Here is a 14084-nt window from a genome sequence, read left to right on the forward strand (position 1 = left end):
TTCCGTGTACCCTTCAGAACAGAATTAACACACTCAGATATATTGGTCGTCATGTGACCAAACCGTCTGCCACCATCCTGGTGCTGAGTCCACTTATCGTATTCTATTCTGTTCGCCCAATCACACATTGCCGGATTCTCAGTCCGCATTATATCAAACCAATAGTCAAACTCTGCCTCAGTCTTTGCATAAGCAGCGTTCACAAGCAAACGCTTTGCATCTGTGCCCTTGAAACTGAGTGCGAAGTTAGTTGCAACATGCCGAATACAAAATGCTCGGTACGCATGCGGGGGTAACCACCCACTGTTCGGGTTCTCCAGTGCAGCCTTGATGCCATTGTGCCTATCTGAAATGACCAGTATCCCCTGTTGCGGAGTCACATGTTGCCTCAGGTTGGTCAGGAAGAAAGACCAAGACTCGACACTTTCCCCCTCCACGAGACTGAAAGCAATAAGCAAGATGTTGGAGTTCCCATCTTGAGCGATGGCCAGGAGCAAAGTCCTTCCATACTTGCCATACATATGAGTACTGTCTATGCTTACCAAGGGCTTGCAATGTCGGAAAGCTTCAACACAAGGAGGAAACGTCCAGAAAAGACGATGAAAGTACACGGTTGAGTCATCCACGTCATCACCGACGCGAACCAGAGATGTCTTCAACAACGTAACCGTCCCTTCCATGGTGGACTGCATACCAAGGATCCAACGAGGTAGCTCGGCGTAGGACTCTTCCCAATCCCCGTATATCTGTGCTATCGCCTTCTGTTTTGCCAACCACGTCTTCCTGTAACTTGGCTTGAACCCGTACGTTCCTTCGGTAGCTTCTTGCAACACCTTTATCGATACCGCCGCATTGGCGCGAACCAGAGAAAAGATCTTGGCACAGATCACGTGATAATCTAGTTGTCGGTGGTCGCTGGATATCGATGTAGGCAAGCATGTGTGTGGTCCGTTGTACCGCCGAACCTCCTAGGTTCCCTTCCGTGCTCGAAGGCTGATGCGAATCATCCATGTGCAACCCTTCCCAAACTCCTTGCATCTCCCATGGTACTTAAGATGATGTGACTCCATCACTCTATACTCAACACCGCGCCGAATGCTGTAATCCTTTACAGTAAGCACAGCTTCCTCCTTACTATGGAAAGATTGGCCAACTTGAAATTCAGCTACAGAATTTTCCTCGTGCAAGCCTCGACCCCCAAAGGTTGGTGCTGGATCTGTCGGTTGGCTGATGGCTCCCAGATCCAGGGTAGAATAATGTGCAGGTTGCTCATGTGTGCCGGCACTTGACGGTGGTTGACATGTTCCTGGATTTGTCGGAATTTCATCATCGCTGTCCCCTCCAATGCCAACAGACTCTTCATCGGAGTCATCCTCTTGCATAGCATTTTCCACCCGATCCGGTTCCCCCTCATGTTCTACATCTGCAGATGGATGAGTTGAGGTGAATGCCCCAACTGGACCGGCTGGCCGATACTCCAACAAACACTCAGGTGCAACGACAGGCATCGAGGTGGAGGCACCACCCATCGTGGTGGACTGGGGGTTTGGAGCGGATACACCAGAACTATCGATCCCATGTTCCAGCTTCGCAAACAACTCATGTATTCTCACTTCCGGAAAACTTCGACGATAATGAAACAACACCCGCATATCTTCATCTGTTCGTAACACGAACGTTTCATATTGCACGCCGGTTGACACAACCGCAATAGGTATCTTGTAGAACAGTTTCTTCACCCACTTTTTGCCACCCACGGCCAACTTCTGCAGTATACTGCTCTTCAGATCCAACAGTGTATCAGACGACCTGACAAAAACACTCAGCGGTTCTCTGTCTGTAAACTTCACACCGTGCCTCTTACTCTTTTTTATTTTTCCAGAATGATGCACTAACACCAAAAAGCTCTCTTCACTCTCCATTCCTCAAGTGATGAATGAATGAGAATGACACTCTACACAACTTGTTGGGTATATATAGGCATCTTCCGATCAATCCACATTGTTCATAATCCGCTACAGGGTGTAGCGGATTATGAGTGTAGCACCATTTGAGCATATGTAGCGGTTTATGACTAAATCATTCCTCAACGTAATCCGCGGTACCCTGTAGCGGATTACGTGCAATTGATTTCCACTACAGGGTGTAGCGAATTATATATAGTTGCGTTTATTGCATTTGCGTCTGAAAATTGTCAATGTTGTATTTGCGTAAACATTTTCTTCAATCATTTTATTTACGTAAATTGCCCCAAACTTCTATTATATATCTAGATATAGAAAAAATTTAGGGTACAGATTTTTTACTTAAATGTTTTTCTATTAAAAATTCAAATTCATATTTTTTTTAGTTAAAATATAATAAACCAATTTTATATTTATTATTATTATATATTTAATTTATAAAAGATAGCTATATTATGTATGAACTTTATTATTTTAATTTAAAAAAAATTAAATTCTCAATTTTTATTTTACTAACTTTTTTATTGTAGAATTACTTCATATATTATCCATTAATATATATTCTTAATCAGTCTTTCCTTTAATTAAGTATTAAGATTTTGATTTTATTTTTTTAAATGTAAAACTTTGACTACATTGTTTTACACTTTTACCCGTCAAAATATTTACAAGTCAACAAAAGATTAATTACATATTTGTCACGTTGAATAAGTTGAAATTCTAGGACATTTTAACCGAGGGAACCTATATATATAACCGCTATTCATGATCCCTATAATATGATTATTTCGACTTACATACAAATAAATAAAATTAAAATACAAATTTGAATATTTTCCGAACTAATATAAATTTACACCAACCATTTTATTTAAAGAAATTACATTTATACTATTCTTTGGTATATTTATATGTGTATATTTGTTATTTTTATCAATTAATTTTAATATTAAGATAAAAATGATATATATATATATATATATACAAAATGTACATAAAATTAATATATATAGTATCTCCTAATTATAATTTATAATTTTATATCGAAGAATGAAGATGATACTATCATACTAATACCAGCAAGTGGATAAGTGATTATAATTTATAAATTGAAGTAACCATACACGCCAAGTAACATTTAAAAGATCCACAATATATCACAAACACCAGCTTTTAAGTTCTAACTTCTAAGGTAACTGCTTGACCCCATTTTTGGTCAAAATTTAAACCCAAATACAGATAAAAATACGTGTACTAAATTATATTAAAGCACACTTTCTTTTGTTTTGGGTCTCATCATCACAAATTAAAATTCACTAAGCTCCCAAAAATTTCTTGCTCCAAGCCAAGAGTATAGGTTCTGTGGCAGAATTTAATTATTCGTTTCTTGATGAGTATCTTGAAGTCCAATACTTCTCTATTTCATCAGCTGTTCTTCCGGGAATTCTTCCGGCAATTAAGGGCCACCTGCTATGGAAATTAATTAAAACAACATATATTATTATTTTCTTAAGCTTATTCATATTACTATGTTTTGAAAAGCATCTATATTTTTAAAATAATCTTACATATTCAAGTCTTTTTATTAATCAAGTCTAATCAAATTGGTCTAACATAACAAAAAGCAGTTATAACTAGTATTATTCTAAGTTTTATTGTTTAACTTAATTAAACTTGGTTCATAAAAAAACTTGGATATGTAACATTATTCATATTTTTGTTATTAGTAATATAGTGCTTAGTTTTAAAAATAGAGTTTAGTTTTATTGCACTGATAATGTAAAATATTTTACACAATACAATCATGCAATCACATTTATTTTTTGGATGACAATATAAAAAGTAATTATTTTTACTAATTAATTACATTGATAGTACATCAAAATTAAGTTCTTACAAATATGAAACAAATTTAAGAATAGATATAGTGACCTGTCCCCAACAAGTTTATACATCCTGGAAATAAGAGTTTTCTCATCCTCCGAAAATTCAACCTTGGAAGCTCGATTGGACACTTGTTCTGCACAATATAAAATCTCCAAAAATAAAGCACTAGTCATCACTTGCATCAATCTAAATGAATTATATTGCGTCATCATATATAACTCATCAAATTAGAGACAGAAAAAAGAAGAATGTATACGTATGTAATCATCAATATGATCTCAATAAAATAAAATCTATATAATTATTCGATCCAATATTAAAATACCAAAAAGAATGGTAGTAATTAACACAAGAAAGCATTACATGTTAGTGAGAAATATTATATTATATTATATTATATAAATTAGAAGAAATGGAGTATAATAAAATTAAAAGGATTATTATATATTTATATACCTGTAGAGTTTGCAGAAACATGTTGAGAAGAAGAAGAAGAAGAAGAGTGATCTATGTCGTCCATTGTCGAAGACAGTTTTCAACGAAAGATATATAGATAGATGCGGGGAGTAAAAGATATGTTAGGGGATGAGGAAGGTTATGAATTTTGTTGCTATTAATATATAGAAGCCGGATGATTCTTATTTCTTAATTAATTAATCAAAGGCACGTCAATGGTAGAACTGGAACAATAAAATGGCTATAGTAAAGTACAGAGAAGAATGGTAGTTGAACGTATTTGTGACCCTTAGGTAGTTGAGCTTTACCATGTTACCATGTATGTTAGTTGAAGTAAATAATAAATTTAGAAAATGTTTTAGATCTTTGAAATATAAAAATGAGCGAGAAAAGAACTTTTTCTTTTTAATATTGTATTACTAGAAGTGAAATCCTTCATCATGAACCAAACTATGTGTTGAGCACAACTATGGCCATTTACAAAACGTCAGTGACGTTTTGTGTTTCTTCAATTAAAATAATATTTTTTTAACAAAACGTCAATGACGTTTTGTGTTTTAATAATTAAAATAATATTTTTTATTACAAAACGTCAGCGACGTTTTGTTCTTTCATGATTAAAAAATTTTTTTTATCGTAAAACGTCAACGACGTTTTGTGTTACTACCATAACCGTGTAGAACACCAAAATGATCAAATATTTTTGTATTTCACATTAAAATTATTCATATATAAAAATTTTAGCCGCGAGAAAAAGCATAACAAAATATAATATACAATTAATTTTGTTGTTAAGAATCAATACAATGGCAACGAATTATAATTTAAATGGTATAATCTTTTTATACTCATCTAAAGATTGCGAGTTCGAATCCGAAATATATATATATATACTTTAGCCGGTTTTAATTTCGCAAGTCGAGTCTGAAGTTTATACTCATCTAAAGATTGCGAGTTCGAGTCTTGAACTTGATTATAATATATACTCAATATATATACTCTCTGGTCGGTTTTAATTTTACAGGTCGAGTCTGAAGTTTGATATCTGTATTTTGGAACTTCAATCTGTATATTATGTTTATAGCTTTCTTTAATCTTATCTATTCGTTTTACGATTATCCATGCGCGTGTGACACGATTTTTCTATTTTTGTTTTTGTTTAACTTATTCTTCAAGACTCCTAGATATGATTTCTTTTAACTATATTTATGTACGTATTTTATTTTTAGATGTCGTAATACCTCATCACCTCTACTTTATGACTTAAGCGTAAGGTTCTGTGTAGTAGGGTGTTACATTATGGTATCAGAGCAGTTCGTTCCAGTAGAGCCTGAGGGACGGACTGACTATACTTCTGGGAATACTCTGAATGTGTGTATATGCTAATTAGGATATCTAATTAATATATGTGGTATATTTGTTTATGAGCACGCATTTGGGACTTTGAAGCATTATACTTGAGATATTGAGACTGATCACCTTAATATTAATGCAGAATCTGAAACCACTATGAATAATCCCGTGAACTTTACGAACGCTTTGGAGAACATGGCTGCTGCTATGCAAGCAATGGCTGAGACCCTTGGTCAGCAAATTGATAACGGAAACAGGAGTAACGGCGGAACAATGGAACGAGCTTTGAGAGCGCAACAAGTGCCTGAAGATCGGTGTGTTGAGTTTGCTACTTATCAACTAATGAGTGAAGCTCAGTATTAGTGGCAGGGACTGATGCCTTCTGCAACGAGATAATGTTGCAATCCCTTGGAATGTATTTTATATGAGTTTTATAAGAAGTATTTTCCAAACTCAGTAAGGACGGCGAAGGAACTTGAGTTGCTACAACTGAAGTAGGGTCCTATGTTAGTGGCAGAGGACACTAATCGGTCTGAGAAATTGTGTCGATTCACTAGGATTTGTCAGGGTGCTCCGAAAAATTTTGAAGAATGGAAATGCATAAAATATGAAGGTGGTCTGCGGAGTGACATCCTAACTATAGTAGGCCTGATGGAGATCAGAATTTTCTTTGAACTGGTAAACAAAAGCCGAGTTGTTGAGGATTGTGCAAGAAAGGCCATGTCAGACAAGGACGATCACCGAGCTTTTGTTATGAGAGATCAGGGGAAGAACTTCGCACCTAGAGGATAGAATTTCAAGCGAGGAGGCTATATTCCACAAACACATTAGGGCCAATAACACCTTCCAGAGATTCAACAATAACAACAATCAGGGAAGAGGCAAAGAAAAGCAGATTCAGAATCCTCCTAACAACTTGACATGTAAGAGATGTGGGGCATATCATCTGAACACTCCGTGCAGAGCTGGACTAGGTGTATGTTATATGTGGTTCGTCCCATTTGCTCCGCGTTAGTAATTGAGCACTTAGGCAGTAGCGAGGATTGTGGTTCACCCTACTTACTCTGGGTTAGTATTTGAGATGCTTAGGTAGTATGCAAGGGTTGTGGTTTGTCGCACTTGCTCCGAGTTGAGTTCGTAAACACCCGCTTAGGCAGTACGTAGTAGTAGTGGTTCGTTCCATTTGTCATGGGTCAATCGGGTAGTATGCAAGGGGTTGTGCCTCAATCCCACTTGCTCCACGATGTGGTGTTTCCGTCCAGGGTTAGCCACCCAACATGTCTGGTTTGGTTGTATAACCAACAAATGATATCATCGACTATAGGATAGACATGCATCATATGCACTTGTTTGTTTTGCTTGAGTATGCATTTGTTTTGACTTGTCTTTTTGCTTAACTGTAATTAACTACTATTTGATCTATTTATTATATCTGCTTCCTATATTTGTATTTTTTTATTTGTCTTGTATGTGTTTATTTCTGAGAGATCCTTCAGTGGTGGAGGAGTGTTGAAGGTTGTTCCGCTTGGCGATTGGGAGGTTACAGAGAACGGAATATGAAGTGTTAGACTAGGATCCCTAGATATAGTCACCTTATTGCTGGTTTAGTGAGAACTCTAGGATTTTGATATGGGTTGTTGGAGTTTTGGAATGTCTCTAGCTTTTCAGGGCATTATTTATTACCTATGAGGGATACTTGACCATACTGAGAACTCCTGATTCTCATTCCATACATATTCTGTTGTTTTTCAAATACAGGACGTGAGACACCTCGCTGAGCGTGCTAGAGATTCTCGGATAGCTTTGTATTTTTGGGAATTTTGTAGCTTGCATTTTGTATATGTATATAAGTAGTATTCTCCATCTTGTACATAACTTATATTTTGTTCCTCTTAAAGGTTAAACTCAGATAAACAGAATTTATATTTTTGTCCTTTGGATATATATATATATATATATATATATATATATATATATATATATATATATATATATATATATATATATATATATATACATACACTCTGGCCGGCCTTTGCTTTACAGGTCGAGTCTAAAATTTGATTATACTTATTCGTTGGAACCCTATATAAATCTATCTTTTAGTTTTCTGCATAAACTTTTTTGTCTTATCGTTTTTCGTGAGCGATGCATCTTCGGTTTTATTTTGATCATACCATTTTTTTTCAAGGCTCCTATCTATATTATCATTGTTATATATATATGTATTTTACTTTTAGAGGTCGTAGTGCCTCGCCACCTCTAATTTACGTCCTAAGTATAAAGTTTTGTGTGGTAGAGTGTTACACTATGTGTGGTAGAGTGTTACAAAATAGATTTTCTGGAGGCATATTTGATTCTAAAGAATATTCATAACCATTTTACAGTTGGGGATAGAAACATTGTTTCCAAGTTTCATGATCTTTTATCCAAGAATGTGATGTGCAATTTGATTTTGTGCGAAGGAATGCAAACCATGCCGTGGACTGGATAGCAAAAGTTGGGGCTAGAAGCAACGCTTCTCATACGGTTTGGCTCAAATCTGGGGACAGTTTGAATCTTATTTTGCAGAAAGATATAGTTGCTGCTAGTTTTTGTTTTTCTGCTCTTTGAACTTGTTTTTTTTTCTAGTGTGTTTTAAGTAAAAAAAAAAAAACAAAATACAGCATATAGATGTAAACTAATTTGAGTTGATTAAATAATCAATTTATTCGTTCGCTTAAACAAATGTCATGATTCGAATTTAACTTTATATATATATACAAAAAATCATTAGCCAACGAAACTCTCAAATAGAACTTCAATATGCAACATATTAGTTATTAACAACTCAAATGTACAGACATACCAAGTATTCAAATGTACTATTATTTTATTTTAATTGTTTAATATATATATATATATGTATGTATGGTTAGTCTAAATTATATATCTAATTTATTTGTCAATATTTTTATCATCAAAAAAAGAAAAGAAAAAAAATTAACAAATTGCAAGTCAAGAAAATAGCACTTAATAGAATATGTTTAATTTATTAATGCTAATGTTAATCACTTTTTAACAACAACTCAAGTGTAAGTAAATTTTGGACCAATAAATTTAAAGATAAAATAAGTATATAAAATAGAAGTCATGAAGCAAATTGGCAGTGATGATTATTGATACAAATATATTCTTAAATTTGCTTACATCTGTGATCAGCACAAAGTTAAATCTACAAATACCAACACTTTGAAAAGAAAAGAATTCACAAGATATATAGACAAAACTCATTAGCATATTTTTGTGTATATTCAATTATTCACCATGCCACTAGTTCTCTTTCAATGTTTTTTACATTGAAATGGAAAATAATGCCCATCACATTTTATCATTTGCTCCCTCTGAATTCTTGACCAAGTTACGTTTGTTCCACCCCTACCGCATGTTTCATACCTCTCTTGCTTTTTTATACGGAATGATTTCATGCTTAATTGAGTGAATTTGATTATATATGGAATTATGTTGCAATCACAAATAAAGTGGAACAATTTGTTTCCATGATTATTGGCATGTAACCAAATGATGACTAATGTGGTTGCTGAGTCGGTAGGAGAAGGTAGGTTGTCACTTGTCATGTCACATGTTTCTCCAATAATTTCAGATGAGTCAAAACTCAAAAAGAAAGAAAAACTGAATTTTTTTAGGAATGATATTCGAAATCAAACGAAAAGACTATGGATAAAAATATTATTTGTATATTAAAATTAGTAATTAAAATTAATTATTAATATATTTATATATAAATATATTTGTGATTTAATTTATTTTTAATGTGTATTTATATTTTAATATATATTTTATACTGATAATTAAATTTGATGACTGATTTTGATGTACACATAATATTTGAAATATAATTCGTTCGTAAAAAAACTGAATTATTTGTTAAATAATATATAATATTTCATATTAAATTAAAAAAAACTATCACTAAATCAATTATGGCAAATTTGTATATCCTTATATGTGTTATTTTATATATTTTAATATATATTTATATAATTAACTAATTTTTATGTTCACATAACTAGTTAATAAAATTATATTACGAGATGTCTAAAAAAATAAAAAAAAAAGAATTGTTTAGTTTTTAATATTTAGATTAAATTTTGGTTTTGTCTTTAATTTTTAAAATGTATTTTTTATTTCAGACATTTTATTTTGTCTTATTTTAATCTTTTGATTAAAATTAATTGAAAATTTATTTTTTTCATTATATTTTTTTAAGTAGAAAAAAAATCGTAATTATATTATTATAATAGTAATTCAAAAGTAAAAATAATATAAGAATAAGAAAAATAAAATATAATAATAAAATTTTGAAGAAAATTAATTTTAAACAGAGTACAAAAATAGAACCAAATAAAATATTTAAGATAAAAATATATATAATATTTTAAATATTAGCAACAAAATTAAAATTTAACCAAAATGTTTGAGACCAAACTACATATTTTAATAATATCTAATAACATTTATAATGTTATTTATTCTAAAATTAGGGAGTGTTTGTAGGGGTGGCAACATGTATCCTACCCGCAGATATCCAACCCGATTCCACCCGATCGGGTAGGGTTGTAAATCCGATCCGCAGCGAGTAGGGTAGGGTGCGGGTTGGGTTCTCGTGCGGGTCGGGTAGGGTGCGGGTTGAACCTCAACCCTACTCGATTTGCCCGCACCCTATATATGTATATGTTATATATTTATATAAAAATATGTTTTAAGTGGATGTTGAACCAAAGACCTCTCACTAAATGTAAAAGATCCTTAACCACTAGAAAAAGATCATTAATTGATAATTTAAATTTTTTTTTACATAAAAGTCAATTCTATTTTAAATTATCATGAAGTTATATAATAATTTTGCATCTTTTTTGTAACCTGCGGGTAGGGTCGGGTACCCGCGGGTTGAGAACAGGTAGGATTAGGGTTGAGATATTCTCAACCCGCGGGTAAGGTTAGAGTTGGCTTCAAACTCTACCCTACCTATCCATTGCCACCCCTAAATGTTTGTGAATCCAATCGTATTAGATATAACCAAAATCTCAATCCGATTTACACTAAACTCATCGAATTAAACTGGATCCAATATCCATACTTTTTTATATTTGGATCCAATCCACACATTTGCATATCAAATCGGATATATTCGCAAAATAAAAATATTAAAAAAACTTATTTCTATAAAAAAAAAGGTCAATAAAATTTTTTTTCACTATGATAAAAAAATTTTTTCATTCTTTTAAACATATTTATTCTTAAAATATTAATAAACTAAATTTTTTTAAATAACAAACATAAAATAATACCTGTGAATAATAATTATTAATTAAAATAAAACATAAATACATCATATATATTATTTAGTTATTTGTTATTTAGTGTAGATCCGTAGATATATAGATGTGGTATCTACAATTTGATCCGCTTAGAGTGCAGATCAATTCTGATTCGATCATGATGAGTTTGGAAAACTCTTGATTAATATTTGTGATGACTAAACATTATTTAAAATAATTAACTGCAAAAATTAATAATCTGATTTGATTAAATAATTTTTGTTGCAGGTTTTAATATTGGGCCGAAAAATGAGTTTCTGGCTTAAGCCCAATAACCAGCCTTGTTGCATATTTTTATACTAAGTGGCTGAAATTTATATTGATGGGCCAAACTCAATAATATTATAACCAAGCCCATATTTATTTTTTATGAGAACCTTCTATGCTTGATCCGAAACAAATCTCATCAAGAAAGCAAATGTTAACCAAACGGGCCAGTTTTAAATTCAATGCTACAAGCCCAAATTTTATTTGTGATGCATGGTTCCAAACTTGGTCCGAAACCAAGGAAAAATGAAAGCAAAGTGCTTCCAACGGAACCAAGCCTTTAACCATGTGATGGATTTCAAAATCTATTACATTGTTAATTAATGCATGGGGAACATGAGAGAGAAAAGTTCAGCTGAATTGATTGATGGGTGTAATGACTACACGCCACTCTAAGCTAGGGAAGTAAAAGCAACTTTCACCAACTAATTGGTTTATTACATTTGAATTGCTTTTGTTTCAAGTTGTTTATTTTCTCTCATCTCTCTCTTCTTTTCGGTCAATATCCAGAAAATAAAGGAAGCAATGGAAGCTACATGGAGCTACCGAAATGAAGTTGCATGCATCAAGACCATCAAGCTAATGATGGCAAGAAAACATACTAAAATAAAAATGAGCTGTGGCTGAGATATTCACTATATTTGGTTAGATTTGGTGATGTATCTTGAGCCTTTCATGCTCAAAAATGGACGAAGAAGATCTCGGCCAGCAAGGGAGATTCTTGAAGCATGGCTTGTCTTTGATTTTGCTCAACCACCACAGGGAGTAGCTAGAGTGGCGAAGTGATGGTTGAAGGCAGAGATTGAAGCAGATGAAGTCATCATCATCATGAAGCATCAAGGGCCAGAAATCCATCTTGGAGAGCAAGCCAAGGATGGAGAGCTCGGATTGATGAAGGATGATGATCAAGAAAGGACTAGAGGTAATTGCATGTTGGGTTTTGCATGATTATCTCTTCTCTCTCTATGTGGCCGAACCGGTTTTGTTGAAGGAGGAAGAAGTTGGTTCGGTTTTGGCTTCAATAAGTGGAGGCTCCCCTCTTCTATAATAAGGGTGGACAGCCACTGTTTGAGGCAAGGAGAAAATTTGAGAGTGCAAGGCACAGTGTTCTCAGAGCTACCTGAGCTAACAGCTTTTCTCTTCTCCTTCAATGTATTCTGTTTTGTATTTTTTTGTTTAATTTTGTCATGTCTTGAGTCTCATGAAAAAAGGCAAACAGTGAGGTTTGTAATGAAAAAGCCATAGAGCGGAAAAAGGCAGAGAGTGAAAAATTAAAAGAAAAAGCCATAGATGTCTTAGAGTTCCTTTGTTCATCTATGTTATGTTTCATAATTCTGTGGGAATCCCCTTGTAAGTTGGGTTAGCACTTTACAAGTTGTAATCAGATTGATTATAGTGAAATTCCATCATGTTTGTGATGGAGACTGGATGTAGGCTGCACTGCACTTAGCAGCTGAACCAGGATATATCTGGGTGTAATCTTTCTTCTCTCCATTTCTGTTTTCTACTGCACAGGAGCAAAAACTAAAATGTCTCGTGCCAAGTGACGAGACAAAACAAAAAGTCTCGTGGCAAGTGACGAGCAAAAACAAAAAGGTCTCGTATCCAGAGACGAGCCAAAACTGAAAGGTCTTCTCTGAGTTCAGCAAGTATTAAGCAACAAAAAAGGGGGCTAAGATTCAACCCCCCCTTCTCGTAGCCACTGAAACCATCAATTGGTATCAGAGCTTGGTCTCAAAGAGATCAAACTTTGCAGCTTGGAGTAAAGATCCTCATGGCAGAAAACAGTGGCGCAAATGTGGTGTCCTATAATCTAACTGAAGGTCAATCAAGCAACAGACCTCCTCTTTTCAATGGGAAAAACTATACCTATTGGAAGGAGATGATGAAGATATTCGTACAAGCAGTGGATTACAGACTTTGGAAGATTATTCTCGAAGGGCCTCAATTTCCAACTATCACAAGTGCAGAAGGAGTTGTTTCTCTCAAACCAGAAGCAAGATGGACCGAGGAAGATAGGAAGAAGGTGGAGTTAAATGCCAAGGCAATAAATCTGCTCAATTGTGCTATCAGCTTCGAGGAGTACCGACGGGTATCAAGATGCACAACGGCAAAGGAAATCTGGGACAAGTTACAAATCACCCATGAAGGAACCACCATTGTCAAGAAGACTCGGACAGATATGCTAAATAGAGAATATGAAATGTTTGCAATGAAGGAAGGAGAGTCCATTGATGAACTATTCGAACGGTTCAATGCTATCATTGTTGGCTTAGATGCTCTGGGAATTACACATTCTGATTCTGTGCTAGTGAGAAGAGTGTTGAGATGTCTCACAAAAGAGTGGAAAACTAAAGCTTTAATTATTTCTGAGAGCAGTAGCTTAGACTCCATGACACTTGATGATTTGAGAGGAAATCTTCTTGCTTTTGAAAATACCTATTTAAAAAAGGATACAAAAAGAAAGGAATTGCATTTTCTTCTGTGACTAACCCGCTGGATGATGAATCTAGTGATAACTCTTCTGAAAATGAGTTTGTTTTATTTGCAAAAAGGTTCAGGAAAATGGCTAAGCTCAAAGGTAAAGGCAGCAGCACAAGGAGAGTGAAGAAAGACCTCAGCAAGGTAACTTGCTACAATTGCAAGGAAATGGGGCATTTCAAATCTGATTGTCCCAAGCTGAAGAAGGAAGAAAAGCCAAAAAGAGGAAAGAAGAAAGGACTGATGGCCACATGGGAAGACTTGGAGAATGATTCTGATGATGATGATGAAGAAA

The 14084-nt window shown here is 34.0% G+C and overlaps 1 protein-coding gene across 1 annotated transcript; it reads right to left on the bottom strand.

The window, feature by feature from the left end:
* Positions 1-3027: 3027 nt before the first annotated feature.
* Positions 3028-4525, bottom strand: LOC112773170 (MYB-like transcription factor ETC1). Its single transcript, XM_025818231.3, has 3 exons — positions 4308-4525; positions 3897-3984; positions 3028-3431 (listed from the first exon to the last, which is right to left on the bottom strand). Exons 1-3 carry the CDS (start codon positions 4369-4371, stop codon positions 3341-3343), a joined length of 243 nt encoding a protein of 80 aa, XP_025674016.1. The 5' UTR covers positions 4372-4525; the 3' UTR covers positions 3028-3340.
* Positions 4526-14084: the final 9559 nt, after the last annotated feature.

Source organism: Arachis hypogaea, chromosome 18 (genome assembly GCF_003086295.3).
Source record: "Arachis hypogaea cultivar Tifrunner chromosome 18, arahy.Tifrunner.gnm2.J5K5, whole genome shotgun sequence".
Taxonomy (NCBI): domain Eukaryota; kingdom Viridiplantae; phylum Streptophyta; class Magnoliopsida; order Fabales; family Fabaceae; genus Arachis; species Arachis hypogaea.